The sequence below is a fragment of the Thamnophis sirtalis genome, unplaced genomic scaffold (assembly GCF_051295495.1).
Source record: "Thamnophis sirtalis isolate CommonGarterSnake01/CBP01778 unplaced genomic scaffold, rThaSir2_p1.2 scaffold_3, whole genome shotgun sequence".
Taxonomy (NCBI): Eukaryota; Metazoa; Chordata; class Lepidosauria; order Squamata; family Natricidae; genus Thamnophis; species Thamnophis sirtalis.
The window spans coordinates 32,449,350-32,473,561 of record NW_028261383.1 but is presented as its reverse complement, the minus strand read 5'-3'; the positions used below and the strand labels follow the sequence as shown (position 1 = coordinate 32,473,561).

The 24,212-nt window shown below is 44.1% G+C and overlaps 1 protein-coding gene across 2 annotated transcripts; it reads left to right on the top strand.

Annotated features, from left to right (window-relative positions):
• Positions 1 to 1,844: 1,844 nt before the first annotated feature.
• On the top strand, positions 1,845 to 12,728 carry LOC106547236 (killer cell lectin-like receptor subfamily B member 1B allele C). Of its 2 annotated transcripts, none has more exons than XM_087708550.1 (7): positions 1,845 to 1,873; positions 3,940 to 4,053; positions 6,326 to 6,406; positions 7,994 to 8,128; positions 9,122 to 9,306; positions 10,992 to 11,089; positions 12,430 to 12,728. In XM_087708550.1, the coding sequence occupies exons 2-7, from the start codon at positions 3,960 to 3,962 to the stop codon at positions 12,572 to 12,574; spliced, it is 738 nt and encodes a 245-aa protein (XP_087564676.1). In that variant the 5' UTR covers positions 1,845 to 1,873; positions 3,940 to 3,959; the 3' UTR covers positions 12,575 to 12,728. The 2 variants fall into 2 exon arrangements, with proteins under 2 accessions (XP_087564676.1, XP_087564678.1); XM_087708552.1 differs by lacking the exon at positions 1,845 to 1,873 and adding an exon at positions 3,338 to 3,498.
• The last annotated feature ends 11,484 nt before the right edge of the window (positions 12,729 to 24,212 follow it).

Genomic DNA, 24,212 nt, shown 5'->3' with positions numbered 1-24,212 from the left:
GCTTAGAGAGGGCTGAAAGCCCTATGAAGCGGTATATAAGTCTAACTGCTATTGCTATTTTCAAGCGGTTTGCAAAAAAGCCCCATTTCAAGCCTTTAGCATATTCCAGGATTGCAACATTGAAGGCTCAGAATGGACCGCTTTTTGCAAACAGCTTGAAAATGGGGAGAGGGGATTTTCCTTCCTCTCACCCTGTTCTGAAGCTTAGCACAGACTCAGAACAGGATAAGGAGCAAAATCCCCCCTCCTTTTCCTGGCAATCTCAGTGCAGACGTACATCCCCCAAATGCTCTATCCGAATCCTTCAGCTTTAGCTTTGCAACCCGTCTGTCTGTGCAGAGTTGCCAAGCAAAGGACTGTGTGTGTGTATGTGTGAGTGAGAGAGGGAGAGGGAGAGAGATCCAACATCCGAAAATTACCATATACCAGGATGGAGGCGGTGTGCTCTCTCTGCCTCTCTCACACACAGAAGTTTGATATTTCACTCTCTCTCCCTTCCTTCCTTCCACTGTGAGGGTTTGCATGGAGGAGTAGATCACTTCCTGCAGGGTTGGCCTCTGTATCAGCTTCTGAAGCAAACATAAAAGAGTTTTGCTCTTTTTCTCCAGGGCTTTTGAACCCCCCCCTCTTTTCTGCCATAAAATTCTGGGCTCTGGCAGAATTCCCCTCACAGTTCCCAGGGAAGGAGAGGAGGGCAAGTGAGGAATGGGAACAAATGGAAAGGATGCCTGGACTCGCGGTGCTTTGATTTGTTTGCAGGCTGTGTCTCATCACAAGGCCTCATATAGAAGCAGTTCTGCCAGGAGGGCGAGCCCCCCCCCACAGGCCAAAGCAGCAGAGTCAGTTGTTCAGTGGCCAGCCAGCAGCAAGGCCAGCAAGCAGGGCAGGCAAAGGCCAGGGTGCAAGGAGAACTTGGGTCATTGCAGCCCAAGGCAAGCAGGTGGTGGGGCAGGTGGGCTTGCTGCCTCCTTCACTTTCCCGACCAAATCCGGATTTGGGGACTTTTATCTACAGAAGAAGGAGAGGGCCTTCTCCACAAGCCCAGGTGTGATTGGCAGTTTGCAAGCTCAAATGTGGACAAGTCTCCCATGATTGTAATGGTTGGTGGGTGTGTACGCCCGTGCGTCCATGTGCACAGCATGCCCAAGGAGACATTCCTCTCCCAATCTCAGACATTGTTGGCGTTTCCCTGTCTGGTGCCCCCTTCCAGCAAAGCAGGAGGCAGAGGACAAGGGAGGCACGGAGGAGAAAGCGTGCAGGAAGCAATTTCTTCGGAGTCCAACGTCTGCCTTGACAGATCTCTGGAGAGTAAGAGGAGGATCTGCATGAGGGAGGCTGGCCCTTCTCCCAAGGGAATTCCCGTTTCCAATCCTGTTGGAGCAGCCTTCCCTCACGCAGTTCCCGCGCCATCCCGTCCTCCTCTCCAGAAATCTGTCAAGGCAGAAGTTGGACTCTGAAGAAACTGCTTCCTGCAAACTTTCCCCTTAGCGCTTGCTTCCACAGGTAGCAGCTTCATTCGCCTCCCCCTGTGAGCAGCAGAATGCCCATCCAGCCCTTGAGCTCCTCGGGCACAGGAACCCCGCAACCCGGGGTTTAGCAGCTTAGCTCCTCCTCGAGGCGGCTGCTGCTGTGCTCGCTTTCCTTGGCCAGGTTGCTCATGGTGGGTGTGCGCGGGTGTGAGTCCGTGGAACAGTGAGCAGCACGGCTGCCGGAGTGGGGCGCGGAGCAGTTCAATGGAGAGGCGACTGCGAGTGGGGGGCGGGGCGAGCGACGGGGGGGGGCGGGGCGAGCAGTGACGTGATCAGCTGCTGCCGCGTGCGGTCTGTGTTTATGTGTGCGGAGCGGCGAGGACGCGGGTTCGGGAGTTGGGCAGGTAAACGGAGGGGTGGCCGGCTTCAGGCGCGCGCGCAAGGGGGGGCGGGCGGTGAGGTGACCAGCTTCTGCCGCCCGCGGGGTGTGTGTGTGTGTCTGTGGAGCGGCAAGGAGCGCGTCTTCTGGAATTGGGCGGGGTCGGAGCGGCCGGCTTCTGCGGGGTCGGGGCAGCCAGGTCGAAGCGCCCGGCTTCTGGAATGGTGCGTGTGTTGCGTTAAGTGCATCTGGCTTCCTCGTTGACTTCGCTTGTCATAAAGCCCATGGGGTTTTCTGGCCAAGCTAATCCAGGGGACTGTTTCGTCAGAACTCTCGGGTGGCCCCGAAAAGTGCCTAGAAGCAACTTAGAATGAAGGAGAAATTTCTTGACAGTTAGAACAATTAATCAGTGGAACAAAACCTCCAAAAATGGTCAGTGCTCCATCTCTGGAAGTTTACAATAAGAAATTGGACAACCATTTCTCTGAAATGAATGGGGATAGCGTCAGTGGTGTGGGTGTGTGGCCTCCTTTGTGGGAGTGGCTTGCCGGCCATGTGACCTAGTGGGAGTGGTTTGCCAGCCATGTGTTTTCTCTCTCTCTCTCTCTCTTTCCTTCCTTTTGTCTCTCTGTCCCTTTTTTCTTTTTTTCTTTCATCTCTCACTTTTTCTTTCTTTCTTCCTTCCTTCCTTCCTTTCTCTTTCTCTGTGTGAGTCTGTGTGTGTGTGTGTATGTGTGTGTGTGTTTGCCTCTCTCTCCCTCCCTCTGTGTCTCTATGTGATTCTCTCTCTGTGTCTGTCTGTCTGTCTGTCTGTCTCTCTCTCTCTCTTGTGTCAGTGACGTGCAGTCACTAGAGGCAGGGGAGGTGGGGCCTCACCAGTCTCCTGAGGAAAAGGAAACAATTTTTAAAATAATTAAAAAGGCCAAGATTCGCTCCGGAGCTGCCGAAGACCGTTGCACCAGGAGGCCTCCGCCCCGGGGATCCCCCGCACCCCCCATTCGGATTACCCCCGAACCCAAAGGAGCCTGGGCGCAGGGGTGCAGGCCAGGGAAGACGGGGTTTGGGGGCGCGGAGGAGGAAGGGGGGATCTCCCCCTCCATTCGTCTGTCCCACTGCAGAGCTCCTCCCGGGGGAGGGGGCGAGTGCCCCGTTTGCAAGACCAGCCCTCCGCCTTCTTGTCCCGTTGGGAAGGGGGGGTGGGAGACAAGAAGGGGGCAGGCTGGCCTCGCCGCTTGCATTTCCCCTATTCCCCCCCTCCCAATATAGGTGCAGAGAAAGAGCCAGGCTTCAGAAAGGAAAGGATATTTTTAATAATTTTCTTTGTCTGAATATGATTTCCCATTGAGGAAAAGGGGAGTTTTAATTCCCCACCAGTAAAAAAAAATGTTTAGTCTTTGAAGGGCCCTTGTGTGACATCTTCCTCTGTGTGTGTGTGTGTGTGTGTGTGTGTGTGTGTGTGTGTGAGACCTCAGTGCCTCACCAGCCATAAACCTCACCGCACATCACTGGTGTGTGTGTATCTCTCTCCTACAGTGGTGGGTTTCAAAATTTTTTGGAACCTCTTCTGTAGGTGTAGCCTGCTTTCCAGGTCCACTGGTGGAACGTCTTCTAACCGGTTTGGGAGATTTGACAACCGGTTCTACCGAATAGGTGCGAACTGGTAGGAACCCACCTCTGGGTGGGTGATTGGACTAGAAGACTTCCAAGGTCCCTTCGAACTCTGTTATTATGTTATGTCCAGTTTACCTCATAGTTTCAATCAGCTGCACAGATCCCTTCACCACGACAAGGCAGTGATGCATGAAGGGGTCTTAGCTTTTCAAGATAGCCAACTCTGATTCTCCATTCAATTCAACCCTTTTGACAGAAAGTGGAAAACAGAATGTTGATTTTTATTCCTCTGTTAAAATGTTGCCCAATTTATTCATGGCACTAAAAACTTTGCATGACAAATTATTTTGTGCTGCACTCTTCTTAAAAGGCTGTGTCCTATATCTAAAAAGAGGTCCCTTGAAATTAGTAGCTGTTTGCCATCTTCTGTAAGCTTCTTGATCTTCCTTCTGCTGATAGCCCCGTTGTTTGTAATTCCAGGTCATACAAACCTAGGAACAATGGCAGGTGGTAATCGTGATGAGCAGGCCCATCCTAGCAATGGATATGATCGTCCCAGCAAAGGATACAGTTGTGTAGAGATAGAAGAAACAGGTAATAATAACATCAAACTCTGGAAGCCAATCTCTCAAAATGAAGGATTGAAATGTTCAAGCTACAGAAATGTCCACACAGAGCAATCCAAATCACCATGCCCAGTTGGATTTCCAAAACATCGTGATGAATTTTATCATATATGATTTTGTATTGGCTTTCAAAATATAAAATACAAAGAAAATATAAAAAGTAGTTGAAAAAAAAATCTAAGAAAGAGAGGGAGGGAACAGAAAAGAAATATAGTATAAAGGGGGGAAAGGAAAGAAAAAGGCACCAACTTCCAACTCTCTTGAAAACAGGAAAAGATAATACAACCACAACTTTTTGCTTTTACACAAAAGTATGAACAAGCCATATCTATAACAATAAGCCTAACTAGTTAACAAATTCAAAGTTTCATTTTTTTTCATTGCAAGCACAAAATCCAAAAAGCAATTTCAGAATAGAAACAAGGTTAGATATATTCTCTTCTTTGGATAAAAAAATCAGTTTGACCATCTCTGCTTCTTTTTGCTGTGCAGAGTAATATGTTAACTCATTAATCTTTATCATAATTTATATTAAAAAAAATCCTCTATATTATTTCATTTTTTTAACTCTAAAGGGAGAAAACATTTTTTAGTTTTGATATTTTACTAACTTTAAAAAGTACTCAAGTATTACATATAAAGGAGAAAAAAAGATGACCCTTCATTTTAAACCCCAAACCCAATACATTACAGCTTTCATTGAATTGTAAGTGAAGGATTACCTGTGTAGTCTCAGCTTACACTCCTTTACATGAAGAAATAGCAGAACCTAAAGGGATAACATTGCAGAAAAGGGCTATGCATTACTAATTAAAAAATGGCTTGGTCACAATTTTCACACACTGGTCAAAGAGTGAAAGTGTTGGAATACCTCTTCATTTGTAGCGCTAGCAAAAGCTTCAGCCATTTTAGTGAATATTAGTTGTATTAGTACCGCGTTTCCCTGAAAATAAGACAGGGTCTTATTTTCTTTTGAGTCCCCAAATAAACACTTGGGCTTATTTGTGTGTGTGTGTGTCTTATTTCCCCCATTGTATGTGAGGCGCATTCTTCTGCTTGCTTGTGGTGTGCTAGCACCGCCGCTGCAAAGCAGGAGTGGATGGAGCACTGGCTTACCTGAGGACCCCCACCGCCAGGCTACCCATGCTCCGACACCTGTCTCATCTCGCCTTGCAGCTGCGGCACCATCATGCCACTCAGCCTCCTGCTCCATGCAACCATGAGCAATTAGAAGAAGTGGGCTGGTGGCCAAGTGGGCTCCTGCTGGTCACGGTTGTTGGTGCTGCTGCCGCAAGGCAGGTATCACAGCGTGGATGGCCTGGCTATGAGGTCCTGAGGTAAGCTGATGTGGAATGCTTGGGGTGGCTCCACCACCATCCCACCTCACCTTGTTCCTACAGCACCACGAGCAACCAGACAAAATGGGCGGCCGGGCAACTGTACAGGCTCCTAAGTAGGGATTATTTTGGGGTGGCTGGGTGTAGGGCTTATATTAGGTGCAGACATAGAAAGTATGCTAGGGCTTATTTGCTGGATAGGTCTTATTTTCAGGGCAATGGGTAGAAACTACTTCTCCCAGTTTTCCTTTAAACATTGACAGGTGACATGCATAGTAATCAATAGTAATAATATATGTTATGCTATTTTATCTCTAAGGGTCTAAGAAGAGGATTTTAGGAGAATAGACAAGCTGAATAGAGGAGACAGCATATGAGTCACTGAAGTGAATGAAAAAGAAATAAGTGTTGACGTATAGCTGTGTCTCTGCTATAGTTTTTTTCTGCTGAACTTATAACTTGGGAAAGGAATCTGAATCTAATTTTTTATGTCATTTAGACACATGTTTTTTTTGTGTTGTGCATCGATTGATGTTTGTGGGTGTTGCTAAATGGAAAGCTTTTCAATCACTCATTCTACCCTTTACATTCTCTATTAGGCTCTCATCCTTCTTAGCTTTTGAAGACCAGCCAAGATCAACAGATTCTCAAATGAATTCGATCCTTTTAACAGAATGTAGATAATGGAATGTTGATTTTCTCTCCTTCTCTAATAAAAAGTTGCCCAATTTATTAACTGCCATAAAAAAAACCTTTGCATGACAAATTATTTTCTGCTGTACACTTTTTAAAAGGCTTTGTCATATCTAAAAATTAGCAGTAATTTTCCATCTTGTGTAAGCATCTTGGCTTTCCTTCTTGTGACAGCCACATTTCTAATTCCAATTTCTAATACAATTTTAGAAATGCAGAATATAAATGAGGAACAAAAGCAGCAGCACACTTCTCCCAATGGAAATGCAGGAGGACACGAGGAAAAACCAGGTAGTAATAACAATATCGAGATCTGGAAGCCATTCACCCAAATGAGGGATTGAATTGTCCAAGCTATCTCTACGGAGCAATACAAAACACATACTCTGTCCCCAATTGAATTTTGAAGAACTGCTGAATGTTAATCTTTCACAAGACAGAGAGCCGGCATTCAGAGTCTGTTGCAGGGGACAGCCTTAAAATAAATGCAATGAAATAAAGAAGCAAATGTGACTACAGAGAGAGGGACTAGTCCTAGTAAGTGGTAACAAGTCATTGACATAAAATGTATAGTCAATGAAAGGATGAGAGAGCGGGAAGTCAGCTTTGAACATACAAGAATACAGATTTTTAGTATGGATCTGCCTGGGTGTGTTCCTTGTCCGAGATGCTGTAGAACGGAGAAAAATGGATTTGTTCCAGGGATTATTTGTAGTTTATCTCAAGCAATTAATGTCTTAGACAAATTTTACCCCACCTTTGTGAAGACTTTGTGTAGTTTCTCTGCAGCACCATCGATTTATTTATTCATTTGTTTGTTTTATCCACTCATTTATCCATCCATTCCATTTATATAGCCACTCTATTCAACCAAGTGACTCTGCGTGGCTTATGATTCTAAAATTATAGAATGATTAAAATAATTTAAAACAATAAAACACTAAAAACATCCAGAAAATTAACAGAAACAGCAGCCAAGATAATTAAATCAACTAACACTAAAACCAAGGACCCGGACCCTTAATGTGGTGAAATTCAATTTTTTTTACTACTGGTTCTGTGGGCGTGGCTTGGTGGGCGTGGCAGCGGAAGAATCCTGCAAAATCCCCATTCCCTCCCCTCTCTGGGGCTAGCCAGAGGAGGTATTTGCTGGTTCTCCGAACTACTCAAAATTTCCGCTACCGGTTCTCCAGAACCTGTCAGAATCTGCCAAATTTCACCCTTGGCCCTTACCCCATTCAGAACTCCAGGTCCAGGAACCTAGCCATCTTTTTAATGCCTTGTGAAAAGCCAACAGAGTTGGGGCCATCCTAATCTCCAAGGGAGAATAGCCCACAAGGCAGGGGCTACAATAGAGAAAGCCCACTTTCTAGTTCCTGCCAGTAAACACTCTTTGGCTGACAGGATCTGCCGCAGGCTCAATTCTGCTTCACCAGACCCAATTTTGTTTCATATTTCAATCTTCTTTTAACTGAACCAGATGGAATTCAGTATTGTCTGGAGGATCATCTTTATTTACAAGAAGGCCTCCAGATCCATGATGGACACCAAGGAGATACAGCAAGTCTTCTTAGAAAGGGGAGGAAGAAAGATAAGATAAAATACAATAAGATAAGATTATAAGAACTCCTAAGCAGTTTTATTTGCTCAGTTAGAACACGGTAGTTCAATTTATTTTCTGCAGAATCAGTCTGACATTTTGATGCAAGATAGACTTTGGAAATTAAAAGGCAAAAAACAAGAAAATCTTAGCAATTTAGAAATGTGTATACTATTTTATTTAGGGAGTTCTGCTTATCAGTATCCAGATTTATTTCTACCTTCCTTTGATGTAGCCGGTAGGGTTGATGAATTTTGTTTCTCTTCTTTTTTTGTCAGCTTGCCCTAAATACAAAAAGGCAGTCATTGGAATGGGCATTGTCATTGTCGTCCTCCTGATCATCATTCTTATCCTCATTTCCCTTCTCGTGTCAAGCACCATGAAAAATCCAAAGATCCAGGCAGTTCAAACCGGTATAAAATTTACTGCAATCTTAAGCTGTCTACAAGAATCTGAACCACTAATGGCCAAAGCAAATTGGTGGTAGATAAGAGTCAAAGGTGTTCAAGGGGGTCTGGACTTAGATCTCTTGTGGGTGTGAAGGGACTCAAGACTGATTATGTGTTTGACCCCTCCCTTGGGCTCAGCCTGGTCATCTCCTGCATCTCATTTATTACCAGGGTAAGGAATACAGACCTTAATCCTGTTCCTGTGAAAAGCTTCTCCATGAGTTCATGAAGCTGAATGACTTCTGCAGATGGGTTAGAAGTATAGAATTGGCCTTGTCCTCCTTTTTAGTCACTGCAGTCTACTTCATCTGGTCTAGGAAAACTTCAGTTCCTTTGTTCGGAAAAAGTCTCAGTATTTGGTTGAAAGTATCACTGAATCTTTTGTAAGATTAATCCAGAGTAAGATGAATCCAGAGTGAGATAACCAGAAGCGGGAAAAAATACTCATTTGGCACTAGTGAGAAGAGCAGAAATAATGGTTTAAGGAGCTTAGCAGGGAAATAAATTATAAATAGAAAACATTTGAGTCTTTTCTTTGCCAGGTGACCATAATTACAAAGGCAAATCTCAAAAAACAAAATAAGAAATAACATACATTTATTTATTTAGTGATTTCCTGCCAAAAGCAATAATTGTGAAAAAAAATGGACCAAATGTCAAATAGGTTGACCAAATGAGTGGAAAATCTCACAAAAGAGATTCATGGCTGAGTGAGTGGATTTACATGTGTTTTCTGGGATTCAAGTCCACCATGCAAATCACTGCTCAGTCCACAATCTCTATTAATCTGGGGATCATAGAATGGAAGTTGTCACAACAGCTAGAATATGGGTCTCCCTATCCTGACTGGATTTTGTTTAAAATCAAGTAACAGGTTCCAATTTAGCAGGATGGTCCCATCCTACTTATAAGACTGGACAAGTTAGTTTCTATTGTTTCCACCTGTTTTTGTTCCAGGAACACCAGTGCCATTAAACTGCCAAAAGGATGCCATAAAATATCTACTTCCATGTCCACTTGACTGGTTTGCACATCAAGGATACTGCTACAAAGTGTCAGAAGAGGAAAAAAACTGGCTTGAAAGCCAGAAGTCCTGTAATTTGCAGAATGCTTCCCTGGCCAAAATTACAGAGGAGGAAATGGTGAGTACAGGTAATCCTCGGGTTACGAGCATTCCCTTAACGAACGTTCAAAGTTACATGATAAACGCCCCCTGGTGTTTGCAAACAATTCCCAAAACTACGAATCTTACAGCACCATGGCAATTCACCCTTAGGAACAAACGCAGAGGCTGTACATCATTTGTCCTGCACGTTGCTGGCTGAAATGGAGCTTCTGATGGGCAAATCTGCCTCTCAAAAGCCCCATTCGGGCATCCAGAGCCCTTGCCTGGCACATTGCCGGCCGAAATGGAGGGCCAAACAGAGGGTGGAGGGCTGTATCTGTCCTCCAGAAACTCCATTTCAGTCTGCAACAGACTGGGGGAGGCCCACAGAGGGCCAAATGGAGTGTCGGAGACCTGCATCCACTCCCCGGAAGCTCCATTTCGGCCTGCAACAGGCCGGGGGAAGCTGCAAAGGCCTGAACAGAACAGGGCACACGTGACTGGAAAGGAGACTGCTTGCTAGATCCTCGCAAGGTAGGTGACCCAGCATGGCAGGTTGGGCAGGGAGAAGCAATTGTGGGGAGCATGAGGTATTTCAGTGGGTAGGGAAGACCTTGGGTGGTCTTAGGCAGGTGGTCTGTTCCATCTGTAGGCCCCCTCATGTGCTTCCCCACCCTGAAATACCTCATGTGCACTTATTGAGCCTCACATTTGATTAGTGAATATGTGTGCGAAAGGAGGGAGTGATCCTGTTCAAGGTATGAGATTCACTCCCATGAATCCTTGGGTTCATTACATTCATAACTTGGGGACTACCTGTAATGCAACTGGTTTTGCCCAGGATTAATCAGTTCCTAGAAATAATGTTGCATCATTGATGGTGCATGCTCTTTTACAATGTGAAAAAGTTAAAGGATTTTCTCCTAACTAGTGAAAATAAAATCTCTAAAATGTTCCGGGTTACAAAGAGTGCTGGTTTCACAAAACAAATTGTTGACATAGAAAATTCAAAATTCAAAAATATTGTTCTAAACCTCATTAAAATAAGTCAGTCATCTGCCTGTTTCATTTTTTTCCTGCATATGTGAGAGGTAGTTATAGCGTTCTGACCCAGCCTTAGCAGAAGCAAGAAACAGATTCCTTGTCATGAAAAACCCCTCTGTATTTACCTCTTGTGAATTAATTGCATTCACCCACTGAAAATTCCAGGCAAGAGTCCTTCAAGGAGTAAACAGCAGCAACAGACCTTAACAGTACCTTGTGATAGTTGCAAGGCTGTGAGCTCCCAGCCGAAAGGCTGCAAATTAAGTTGTGGCACGAAACACAATGAGCAAAATCTTCAGAAATACGAACTGTTGTCTCCTACAACAACCACTCCCCTTTCCTTTTATTTATTCCCCAGCCAGGGAGGGACCATTCAGTGTCCAAGTGTGCTTTACTTCCCGAGTTGACCCCTTGTCCTCCGTTGTTCACCTCCCCTAACAGCTCTGCACATACCTGCATCTGGAACAGGCACCAGCCAATATATATTATACAAAAAGTTTAAAAATTACTTCAAAAAAGTTAACAAGGGTCTCCCGTTTTGCCTCTCAATAAAGGAACTAATAGCTGTGTTTTATTAGGGTTCAAAAGACAATTTTAGTCTTTTCAGGCTATATGTCAGTTCAGAAATTCAGCTGAGAATCTGACAATGCAACGTTCTAACATGTACTATTTTTTAAGGGTATTATGAAGATGTTCACAATAGAACACGGCTTTTGGATCGACTTCAAGAGGGAACCGAATCAACCCTGGAAGTCGTCTGATGGAGAAAATGCCACGTGAGTCTTCCTCTTTCCCTTTCAGCTGGCAGGAGCTGAAAGTAAAATGCCTCCACTGAGGCATTCTGTAATTCTGTAAAAACAATGGAAATATGGAACAAATAGGAAAGATACAGCAATAGATTTCCCATCATCCTGCAGTTCTACCATATTAGTTCAATTTGCCCTGGGTCATAATAGCCATATTGTCAGCTCTCCAGTAACATTTTCCCACCAAACATTTCCTTAAATGATGCCTCTACCCATTCAGGGTTAAACCAAGGCAATTATGGGAATTAGTTACATTGATTCTGTAGGAATTTGGTGTATTTTCAGCACATTAGGGTAGGCAGGCAAAGTGCCAGGTTGGTACATTTGTTAAATGAAGTAAGAGTTAACAAAATAATTTTGTAGGGCACTCAGAATTGCCTGTGTGTGAGTTGGTCAGCTATACAAATTTGTTTAAGAAATACAATCAGAATTGAGGAAGGGTCTTGGATGAGAAGTGAAATGTCTTCAAGGAAGAAATGGAGGACAGTCCAGTTGCCTTTGAAAAAGCATCTTTGGGGCAGTCATGACCTTCATGACTAAGGTGACCAGACGTCCCGCTTTTGGCGGGACAGTCACGATTTCTCTCGGGCGCCGTTCTCCCTGCAGCCATGCTGTGCAAGCCGCCGTCAGTAACCTGGTCCGGGTGAGCCGAGGGGAGACAAGCGGGGATCCGGTTGGGAGAGACTGGCGATGGGGGTGGCTTTTGAAAGGGTTGGGGGCCGTTGGGGGAAGGCAATTGGGGGAAGGCTTTTTTTTTTTTTACAGCTCAGGTGCTCCGAGCCCCCCCCCCCCCCCAATCAATGGTGTCCCGCTTTACCCATCTTAAAATCTGGTCACTTTATGCATGACTGAGAATCTCTGTAGAGATTGAATTTAATTTACACAGGAAATAAAACTGGGAAGGAAGCTGTAAGGAACAGCACATAGTATCCAGGTCCTGTCCTAATGTCCCCAAGTCAATCCGTGGGATAGACAACCTCCTGAATAACTTTTGAGAGCTGCTATTAGATAGTAGATAGTAATATCTACTAACTATTTTACTATATAATATAGTATCTATTGTCTACTACAGCAGATAGTAAGCTACTTTGGAGTTTCCCAGCGTGGTGCCTTCTGATTAGGTTGCTTTGCAACTTCTAATATTCTCAGTCTTTGTGTCCAAGGGTAGGAAATATAGTGGCTATAGTCCAGTCCAGCATTTCTAGAGGGTACCAGGCCAGACAAGGCTCTGCTAGATGAACTGCAAATTCAGGACCCCTTTGGTAAGGTGGGAGATTATCTCCACCACCTAATTTCTGCTTTTATTACAGGATGGAAATCAAGGGAAATGGAGGCAATTGTGCGTATTTGCGCAACGATGTCACAGCCATGCCAATGAGATGCAACAATAAGCACTACTACATGTGCAAAAAAGAAATGCTCCTAAGAGATCCTGAAAGAGAACTGGAAGTTTAGGTAGTCCTTGACTTATAACAGTTCATTTAGTGACCATTCAAAGTTACCACTGCATTGAAAAAAGTGACCTACGACCATTTTTCATACTTATAATGATTGCAAAAAATATTTTTATATGCAGTTGACATCATTAAATTATAATTCCTTCCCAATAGTTTGTGCCATTTATTTAATTCTATCATGTGACCAAATGTTTTTGCCCATGCTATCATTGTTTCTTTTACTTGTTCCTTTTCTAACTTTATACCCAATAAGTAACTATACAATTTCTTTATCAATCTTTCTTCTGTTCCAGTTACTATTTTATATAATTCTGTTACTTCTTTATAAAGCCAAATTGGCATCCTCAAATAATGTTGATCTTTTATTTTCTCCCATACTAATATTAATGAATTCCTTATTGGGTATTTTACTTGAAACTTATAATAAAGAGAACACCTATTTAATGATCCATGCATTAACTGCAGCTAAAATTGTATTTACACAACATTAGAAAAGTGAGGAGATTCCTATTGATGAGAAGGTGATTAGGAAAATATTATAATGTGCAGAAATAAATAGATTAACACTAATAATCGCAAGGAAATGTGAGCTCTCTTTTGCCATTTGAAGTGTGAAACCAGAAGAAAATATCTCTGAAGGGTTCTTACGCTGATGAGAGTCCTGCACACCAACCACACCAGATAAAACTGGTAGCAGATTGACTCTAATGAAGGACTTTCCTTTATTAGCCTTTCAATGTGGCATCTTTATTGGTCTTGGATAGCCAAGGTATTTCTCCACCCTTACAGAAAAACAACACAGATTTCAGGAAAGTCTCTAATGGTGTAGGTGGGTAGACATAGGAATCCTGGAGATAGTAAGAGGAATGTTCTCATTTTTAGAGAATTAATCATTTAATTAATTTTGAAATGATTTGAAATGCTGCTTCCCAGGTTTCTGCCCCTAGGGCTAAAGAGAAAGAACAAACTGAATATGATATGATGTATGGGAAGAATTTTATCAATGGTTAGAAGGAAAAAAGGTAAATTGGAAATAAAAGAAGAATAGAAAATATGTTAAGATCAAGGTATAAACAAGATGATAATTGTTAGTATTATGAGGAAGATAATTATGCTTAATGTTATTGTTGTCAGCGTTCCAAATATCATCCAGAATTAAATCAGAGTCCAGGACGGAGCTTTCATCAAAGTTCCAATTTAATAAGAGAGACATGTTGGTACCACTGTTCCCTCTAAGGTGCGCGGCTGCGCGGCTGCGCGGCTGCGCACATGGCAAGAAACCCCCGCGCAGCAGTTTCTAACTGCCGCGCAGAGATTTCTTTCAAAGCAAATGTGGGGAAGTCCTTTGCAGGAGGCTAGAACTGGCCGCCCGCAAAGGACCTCCCCAAACTTGTTTCAGCGGCAGCTCTCAGCCTACGGTGGCAGCGTCACGCAGGCTGTGGAAGGAGGGGGAGGAGGAGGGAACCAAAGAGAGGCTTTTACTGGGTCTGCGCCCCACAGCCAGGACCGTCCTTGCGCCTCAAGCAGCGTTTCTTCCTGAAAAGCCCTTCTGGCATCAAGCGGAATTCTCGGGTTGCCCGAAGGGCTTTGCAGGAAGAAACGTGGCTTGAGGCGCAAGGACGGTCCTGGCTGTGGGGCGCAGACCCGGTAAAAGCCTCTCTTTGGTTTCCTCCTCCTCCCCCTCCTTCCACAGCCTGCATGACGCTGCCGCCGTAGGCTGAGAGCTGCCGCTGCCGCTGCTGCACAACTGAGGGAGAGAGAGCGAAAGCAGAGATAGCCTCAAATTTAATTTAAATTCTTTAAAAGAATTTTTGGATTTCTCCTCACCAAACCTTTAAGACTGAAAGTTTTTCCTAACATGAACTTGAGCTAATATACTTAATATGAGAAAGGTGCAGCAATTAACACTGCTTTTTAAAAAGAACAATATTTCTCAATTGTTTATCTGTATGAAGTCTGCCTATCTTAAGTTCCTACTATACAAAAGGTATTACCTTCTAAGGCAACCTGTATACAATACATTAGTGGCCAATGTTACATTGCTCCTAATGACAAAATTAGAGCTGTGTTAAGCCTATGAAAAAAATCCCAAATGAATAAAATCATTATTAAGACCCAATGAAAAAATTACAAAAATTATGCATAAACTTTCATGTTCCCCAAATTTCCAATCCAAAACTTAACCCAGATTCTTCAGACATAGATTTGTAATTCAGAGTCAGACTCGATTATTAGAATGAATGCATTAATCAGGGGTGAATAATGTTGGTGAAATCTCATCTAACCTTCCATAATAATAACATACATACACAAATAGCTGACAGCCACATCTCTGAAACACTATTAAATCTGAACTAAATGTTTATCTAGAACTCAAATAAATAGCTGCTTTTTGGTTTTATTTTTTTTAATATTTATCAGTCTGTCTTTTATTCCATACTTCTGATTGAAAGACTATTCTATGTCATGCTAAACAAATGCATATTCTAGTGGCGGTGGGGGCTCGTTGGCATCTTCAGCAGCAGCCCTGCCTCCTGTAAAAAAAACCAAAGATGGAGCAGATCCACGCAGATGACATTGCTGCAACATGACTGGAGGAGGAATTCTGGGAGTTGAAGTCAGCAAGGCTTAAAACTGTCAGGTTTGAAGACCCCTGGGGTTTTTTCCCCTAAAGGGTTAGGGGTGCAAGGGTCTTGTAACTTGACAGCTTTAAGATTTGTGTGCTTCAATGCCAGAGTTTCTGAGCCAACATTTTGGTTGCTAAGCAGGACCGTTGTTAAGTGATACTGATATTATATAACACTTTTAATTAAGCGGGCACCTTGAATAAACATTGAGTTTCAAATAACACTGATTTCGTTGTTGTCTTAGGTGACATCTGTGAAAAAAATTCAGGTGCTCAGGCATGAAAATGTGCCGCTTAAACACTATACTTTTCTGCTCACACTGAAAAAAAATTAGAGAGAACATTGGTTGGTACATCTATGGAAAACCCGAATCTGAAAGCTTCCTGGGTTTTCCACCCAGTTGAAAGTTCAAGATCTTGCCCCCAAACCTACAAGTTCATCACATGGTCCAATCTTCCTCTGCCACGCTGGCATTTCCACCCATCTAGTTCCAGTCAGGTGCAGAGGTGTGGAGACAAAAGATGACCTTGGCAACCTTAGAAAGGAATGTTTTATTTTGACGACAACACATTCTGCTCCTTACTATTCCCCCTCCCAATTCGCCACTAATGAAACAGCATAGTAAAGAAAGAGAGAGAGTGTGTGGTAGGCCAAAGATCCTAAAAGGAATATGACTGCAGGCCTGACAGGCGGCCTCTCCTCACAAGAACAACATTTCCTGAAAAGAGAATAACATAAAAGTTAACATAACAAAATTAACCACCTCCCCCGCCCCCCAGGGGGACCTTTTGACTTATCAGGAATTGTTTCTCATTGTTGTTTCATGGAATTGTTTTACTAACTTAATCCGCTTTTAAGTCCCAGCTTTTCACTCAAGTAGCTTCGGACAAAGGGTACCCCTTCCAATGCACTAAATACTGTAAGCGACCCCTATACAGGCTGGAATCTAAGATTTTTTTCACCTCATAATGTGTTTCCCCTTCTACCACTACAGGGGGAGGGGGAGCTTGGGTGGACGGTCTTATGGTGGACCCAATTACTGGTTTCAATACGCTACAATGAAATACTGGGTAAATCTTCCCTAGAATTCTGGGCAGACTGCGTTGAACTGTAACTGGGTTAATTATCTTCACTATTGGGAATGAACCTAGAAATTTTGGCCGCAATTTCTTACTAGGCATTCTTAATCTTATGTATTTGGTAGATACAAAATCTTTGTCCCCCACATGAAAGTGGGGTTGGAGTGAGTGGTGTTTATTAGCTTGCTTTTGTAGGCTTCTGCTGCATCCGCTAGAGATTTCTTCATATTTTCCCACCCTTTCTTTAGTGTGTCCATCCATTCATTCAGAGACAAAGAGGAGGGAGGTTCTTTAGGCAGCTCAGGCATGGGAACAAATTCCATGCCACTGGTAATCTGGAAAGGAGTTAATCCAATGCTTCTGTGGACCGCATTGTTGTACGCCACTTCGGCAAAGGGTAGCAAGTCCGACCATCTTGCTGATAGTCCACGTAACACCGGATGTATTGTTTCACCATCGCATTGGCCCTCTCCGCTGCACCGTTTGGGCTGGGATGAAACGCTGAGCTGAGTCCTTGTGTGGACCCAAGGGATCTCAAGAACTCTCTCCAGAACTTGGCGGTGAACTAAACTCCGGGGTACAGGTCCTCATGTAGCACCTCATTTATGTACTGCATGAAGACTGCGGGTGCTCTTTGTAGGCCAAATAGCATGACTTTGTATTCAAAACTGCCAAGAGGGTTTTAAAAGTTGTCTTCCACTCATCTCCCTCTCTGATCCGTATGCGGTAATACACCTCTCTCAAGTCCAGCTTGGTGAAGATCTTGTCTTTTGCCAAGTGGTTCAACATATCTTTCATGAGGGGAAGGGGATAAGTGTTCTTTTCACATCCCTCACTCAAGGCTCGCAGATCAACACAGAGATGAACCCAGCCATCTTTCTTTTCTCTGAAGAGCACTGGGGCCGCTACTTTCTACTTCACTGGTTCAATAAAACCCCGTTTCAAATTGATGTTGATGTAGTTCCTCAATTCAACCATCTCTTTGGGAGTCATGGAGTACAATTTTGGCTTCGGTAAAGTAGCCCCAGGTTTGAAGTCTATTGCGCAATCTGTGGGCCGGTGAGGGGGAAGATAGTTGCAATCTTCCTCACTGAACACTCCCGCTAAGTCCCAGTAGTCTTTTGGTACTTGTTGGATTCCTGGGGTTTTGGTGTCTGCTGCAGGTGCTGCAGATTCCGGATGGTCTGGGCTGTTGAGTTTAATCATTCCTGGGTGGCCTTTTGGCTCCACCGGTGGTAACGGCCCAAAGCCGATAATTAATTTTCTAACACCATCCTCCCACTTTATTGTAGTGCCCACTTGTCCAGCCATGCAAGTCCCAAAATAATTGATTCCTGCATTCTTGGAGTTACGATGAATCTGAGAAATTCATAGTGGCAGCCTATCATCAACTTTACCAACTCGATAATTTTCATGGCTGCCCCCCCCCCCCCCATCAGTGTTCCATCCACTTGCTCAAACCGAATAGGACGGTTTAGAGGTCTTGTGCATATGCCTAGCTGCTCCACAATCGACGTACTGATTAAGCATCAGGTGCAGCCGGTGTCCACAATTGCCCCAACTTTCCCCTCCACTCCCGTTTCTGGCACTTGGAGGTTGCATTTTATAGTAAAGGGGCGGATGGGTGCACTAACCATTGGGTCATCTTCAGCATTTTCCTCCTCCAAGGCCTCCCCATTGGTAGCACTCTTCATCACCTTAGGTTGGGGATCCTCTTCCGGAGGTTGTTGGCCCAGATGACTCTTCTGGGGCAGCTTCTGGGGCCTTCTCTTTACCGTGCTGGCAGTTGGTACACATGTTTGTGCTATTGAGGCTAGAGCGAAGCACTCTGATGCTCTGTGGCCAAGTTGCCAGCAACAGTGACATTTTATTGCCCCCTGAGGGAGGGAACCCAGTTGTATCTCTAACCTTAGGAACCACTTCATCATATTGTTATGCTATCCATCCTGCAGCTTCCCCCTCATCCATCCCTTCTTCCATTGTCGAGAACTCTTCTCTGTAGGAAGGTGGGGTAAGAACCTGTTTGGGCATTGCAGGTGAGACTGGACTCAGTGGGTGGGGGGGTCAACCCTGGGTTGGCCACTGCCCAGTTATCTGCCATGGTGCCATCTGCTGAGGGAGAGTAGGTGCCCACTGGCATCTCTCCCATCCATGACCTGGGGTTAAAATCCATTCCTGGGTTGCTTGTTTCACAGATTGTACCTCAACCATTGATGGCTGGCTAGGGGGGTTTATGGGCCAAGGCTCCCTCTGCTGGCTTGGAGGATTTTCCCATATTGATGGCCACTGCCATCTCTCCCATCCATCACCTGGGAAGAAAGCCCAATTTGGTGGTGCTTGATTCAAAGGCTGCAGCCCAATTATTGGTGGCTGGCTAGTAAGAGATGCTAACCAAATCCCTTCTTGCTAGCTCAGCTCATTATTTGCTGTATTGAAAGAGCAATTATCTCCACTCCAGTTTATTGCTGTGTTTTTGTTGTGGAAGGAGGGGGAGTTTTCACTCACGTTTGGCTTGACAAGTTGGTCTGGGAGGCTCCAATCATCTTGTTGGCTAGTGAGTGAATGTTCTTTCATTCTCCAGCCGAGTGATGAATTAGTTTTCCCGGAGCTGGCTGCAGAGTCGGACAGTGACGAGGTTGGGGAGGAACGTGGGCTGGGGAACTGTTAAGACAAAAGGGGCGATTCGGGAGTAAGACTTGGAAATGATTGGTCCCTCCCATAAGACATAAAAGAAGAGCAAATGGACGTGAAACTTTGCAGAAAGTTATTCCCTGGTGACCAAAAATATATAACATTATAAATGATGGTAATGATCATGATACACAGGTAGCCCTCAACTTACAACAGTTCAATTAGGAATAGAATAGAAACAGAAATGAATAGAATTAGAATAGAATAGAATAGAATAGAATAGAATAGAATAGAAAAACAATTGGAAGGGACCTTGGAGGTCTTCTAGTTCAACCTCCTGCTTAGGCAGGAAACCCTACACCACTTAAGACAACTGATTATTCAACATCTTAAAAACTTCCAGTGTTGGAACATTCACAACTTCCACTGATTAATTGTTCTGTCAGGAAATTTCTCTTTAGTTCTAAATTGCTTCTCCCTTTGATTAGTTTCCACCCATTACTTCTTGTTCTACCCTCAGGTGCTTTGGAGAATAGTTTGACTCCTTTTCTTTGGCAACCCCTGAGATATTGGAACACTGCTCTCATGTCTCCCCTCGTCCTCCTTTTCATTAAACTAAACATACCCAATTTCTGCAACCGCTCTTCATACGTTTTAGCCTCCAGTCCCCTAATCATCTTTGTTGCTCTTCTCTGCACTCTTTCTAGAGTCTCCACATCTTCTCTACATCGTGGCGACCAAAACTGAATTCAGTATTCCAAGTGTGGCCTTACCAAGCCATTATAAAGTGGTATTAACACTTCACGTGATCTTGATTCTATCCCTCTGTTTATGCAGCCTAGAACTGTGTTGGTCAGCCAAGAGCCGAGGTGGCGCAGTGGTTAAATGCAGCACTGCAGGCTACTTCAGCTGACTGCTAGTTCTGCAGTTCGGCTGTTCAAATCTCACCGGCTCAGGGTTGACTCAGCCTTCCGTCCTTCCGAGGTGGGTAAAATGAGGACCCAGATTGTTGTTGGGGGCAATATGCTGACTCTGTAAACCGCTTAGAGAGGGCTGAAAGCCCTATGAAGCGGTATATAAGTCTAACTGGAAAAAAAAAGGTATGTATCAATCTGGTGGTGATGCTGTCTAACCCACAGTTTTCTACTTTATCTAGTAGTGGGTTATGGACTACATTATCAAATGCCTTACTGAAGTCCAAGTAAATTATATTGACACTATTCCTCTAGTCCAGTGGTCCCCAACCCCCGGTCCGCGGACCGGTGCCGGGCCGTGGAGTACCTGGCACCGGGCCGCGCAGCGGCCGGGGGACATGAACAGCTGCCCAAAGGTCCGCGCGCGCGCTGGTGGAATCCCCGGGCGCTGCTGGTACCGCCGCCACCGCCGCCACCGCCGCCCCCTGCGAAACCCAAGAGCGGCTCTTCTCCTGCGAGGCGGCTGGCTGAACAGCTGCCCAAAGGTCCGCGCGCGCGCTGGTGGAATCCCCGGGCGCTGCTGGTACCGCCGCCACTGCCGCCCCCTGCGAAACCCAAGAGCGGCTCTTCTCCTGCGAGGCGGCTGGCTGAACAGCTGCCACAGCCATGCGCCTTCCTGCCTCAGCCGCTCCATCGCTTCTAAGGAACGGCGTCAGCGGCGTCAGCTTTACTTCTGAGGCACCACCTGGCTTCCAGCCCGCACCGAAAGACTCAATGCAAGAACAAAAATTCCAATACCAGTCTAAATATCAGGGTGACCATGCAACCAAGGAGAAGGAGAAGGAGAGGAGGAGGAGGAGGAAGAGGAAGAGGAGGAATTATTTATTGATATTGGTGTGCCAGGAGAATAAGAACTGGAAAAAATCACCAAATATCGCAACCTGGCCATTGAAACTACACGGTTATGGAAGAAATTTGTAATAGTGATACCCATTGCCAATGGGGCACTTGGTACCATGTTTTACAAAACACATCAATAAACTGAAGCTTACTGCAATAACACCAGTGGAACTGCAGAAAACTGCGCCACTAGGAACATCATATATCTTAAGAAGAAAGTTGTGCAACTTCAATGAACCTCTGGAAAGCAAAGCTTATGGCTAATGGAGAAGAAGTGGGTGAAGTTGAAATTAAATGGGGGGGGAGGCGAAGGACCAGGCTGCAGCGCAAAGGCTCCTGGGCCGTGCGCAAAGGCTCCAGGGAAGAGAGCCTCACATGCCCCTGCGCGCGCTCAGCGGGCCACAGTAAAATTATCAAAGGCTGACTGGTCCGCGGCGATAAAAAGGTTGGGGACCACTGCTCTAGTCCACTAATTTTGTCACTTTGTTCAAAGAATGCAATAACATTAGTCTGGTATGATCTATTTTTGACAAACCCATGTTAGTTTTTGGTTATTACTTTGTTTGCTTCTAGCTGTTAACTGATTTGTTGCTTGATTATCGTTTCCAGAATCTTCCTTGGTATTGAGGTCAGGCTGATAGGTCTGTGGTTTCCTGTATCTATTTTTTCCCCTTTTTTGAAAATGGGAACCACATCAGCTCTTTTCTAGTCCTCTGGCACTTCCCCAGTGCTCCAGGGTCTTTGAAATATATATTTTAGTGGTTTTGAGATCTCGTCTGCCTGTTCCTTCAGAACCCTGAGGTGTAATCCATCCAGTTCTGGTCATCTGATCATTGACCAAAGCTACAAAGGCACAGAAAAAAAGTGATTTATGACAATTTTTCACGCTTACACTTTATAGCAGTCTGGTGACCATGTGATCAAAATTCAGACACTTGGCAACTGACCCATATGCCAGGCTGGAAGGCAACCTTTGCATTGGGCCTTCAAGCCTGCCACATTCAACACTGTGGTAAAATTGGAGGGAGGATTATATGGAGTATGGGAGATATATAGCCAAAATAGCATTCCTTTCTCGGAGAGTCAAGGTCATCTTGCCCTGCACCTAGAGAGATTTGACTGATAGGTACCGTATTTTTCAGAGTATAAGATGCACCTTTCCCCCCTAAAAGAGGGTGAAAATTTGGGTGCATCTTATACACTGAATGTAGCCCCATCCACCCACCGGCCCTAACTCTTTGGCCTCTGCCTCCCAGCAATTTACCTCTTTGCAGCAAACAGGGCTTCAATATGCTATAGCAATCCCTGCAGCCTAAAACAGCTGATGATCGGGATAAATTGAAAGTGAAACTTGCTGTTTGCTCCAGGAGGCAAATTGTTGGGAGGAAAAGGCAGATTTTTTTTCTTGTCTAATCAGGCTGTTTGCTGCAAGTAGGTAAGTCAACAACTATAAATGCCTATAGAATGTTCAAATTATTAGACTTATTTTTTAAAGACTGCTTTATTATTCTAGAAGAAGCTTTTTAAAATAAATGCTTGATCTGCTGAGGCTCAGTGCTATTGTTTTAAAAAGTGCTATTCTTTTAAATAGCAGAGACTAACTATACTTTCAGAAACCACATCAATTTTAACAGCATCTGTACGAGTATAATCTGAACTATAACACTACAAACATTGTATATTGTCTACACTGTTTGCTGTTTGTTGCAAAGAGGCAAATTGCTGGGAGGCAGAGGCAGATATTTTCCCCTTGTTTTCCTCCCCAAAAGCTAGGTACGTCTTATACTTCGGAGCATCTTATACTCCAAAAATATGGTGTCTCCCATTGGGATGGTGCCTGATTCAACTATGTGATGGACATGTGGGGGCAGGGGCTTGGACTTTCATTTGGGTGGGGAAAACCTGGAAGCTTTCAGATTTGGGTTTTTCCAGATGTGCCAATATGACATCTCTAATAAAATGGAACTTTGAGGAACTTCGAGCCTCGGAGTTTTCTTTGGCTTGGGGTGATGCTTGGAAGCCTGACACCATACTTATGACCATTGTCAAAATAACAAAGGCGGGATTTAAATAAAAATAAGTTAAACCCCAGACATTCATGATTCTGTTTATTGTGTTTCAGCTCAGAAAAACAAATCCTGCTTTTTGGCCTTTACTCAAACATAAATGCACCCTAACAAAACTCTTATTGCTAATCAGCAGAAACAAAAAAGGCAAAATTCTTACGTGGAGTCTTTGTGGGCCACAAAGAAGATTGGCTTAATGTCATATACCCCTCTACATTCTTTCAAGATGGAGTGCATCAAATTATAGTTTGGTCTTTGGGCTGCAAAGGAAATGTGAGCTCTCTTTTGCCATTTGAAGTGTGAAACCACAAGAAAATATCTCAGAAGGGTTGTAACACCGATAGGAATCCTGCATACCCACCAGACCAGATAAAACTGGTAGCAGACTGACTCTTTAAAGAAGGACTTTCGTTTATTAGCCTTTCAATGTGGCATCTCCATTAGTCTTGGATATCCAAGGTATCTGTCCAGCCTCACAGAAAAACAACACAGATTTCAGGAAAGTCTTTTTAATGAGTAGGGTAGACACAGAATCCTGGTGACTGTAAGAGGAATTAATCAATTAATTTTGGAATGATTTGAAATGCTGCTTCCTAGGTTTTCTGCCTTTAGGACTAAGATGTGGTTTATGAGATAAGCTGCCAAATAATCTCTCTTATCTGTGTGTTTTTCACTTCCCAGCCAAGGAAACACACACATGAATAGTTGAACAAAACAACCCAGAGCTCTCAAGGTTGAACCAGGTTCAAATTATATTTTATGACAGTTGATATGAGATGTTTGTACTGATATGGTATGTTTGGTTTTCACTAAACGTGGCACTCTACATTATGTCAGAATATTCATGAACCAGCAGAGACATGGTAACAAGGCCAGCCAACAAATAAGGCTTAGTAACAAGGTCAGCCAATGGGAGCTGAAATAGTTTGGAGTCTGGGTGTGGCTTAGCTCTGAACTAAAACTAAGAAACTCATTCTCTGTATATCCTGCCTATGTTTGAACCTGCTTACAATCCCTCCTCTCTAGCATGTTGGAAGAATCTGCTGTTGGCATTGTACATTTACTCATGTGTTATGTATATAAAGAAGTTAATGAATCCTGCTGAATCAGTTATCTGTGTGTGCTTTCTGGATGTGATTTCTGCAACAAACTCTGACACATTATGGCCAACATCTCCTTTTTGATATCATCTGTCCAAAGGATAGTGTTCCAAAAGCCTTGTGATTTGATGTGAAAAACTGAGCTCTAGAGGAGGCTGTAATGCTGAGAAAATGATTCAACCCACGCCTGATTTGGGTGACTTTGGGCCATGCCATCCCTCTCATTCCAACCTACCTCACAGGGTTGTTGTGGGAAAAATAGAAGGAGGAAGGTATGTTGGCTATGTTTGTCACTGTAATTTCCTATTTGGAATTTGAA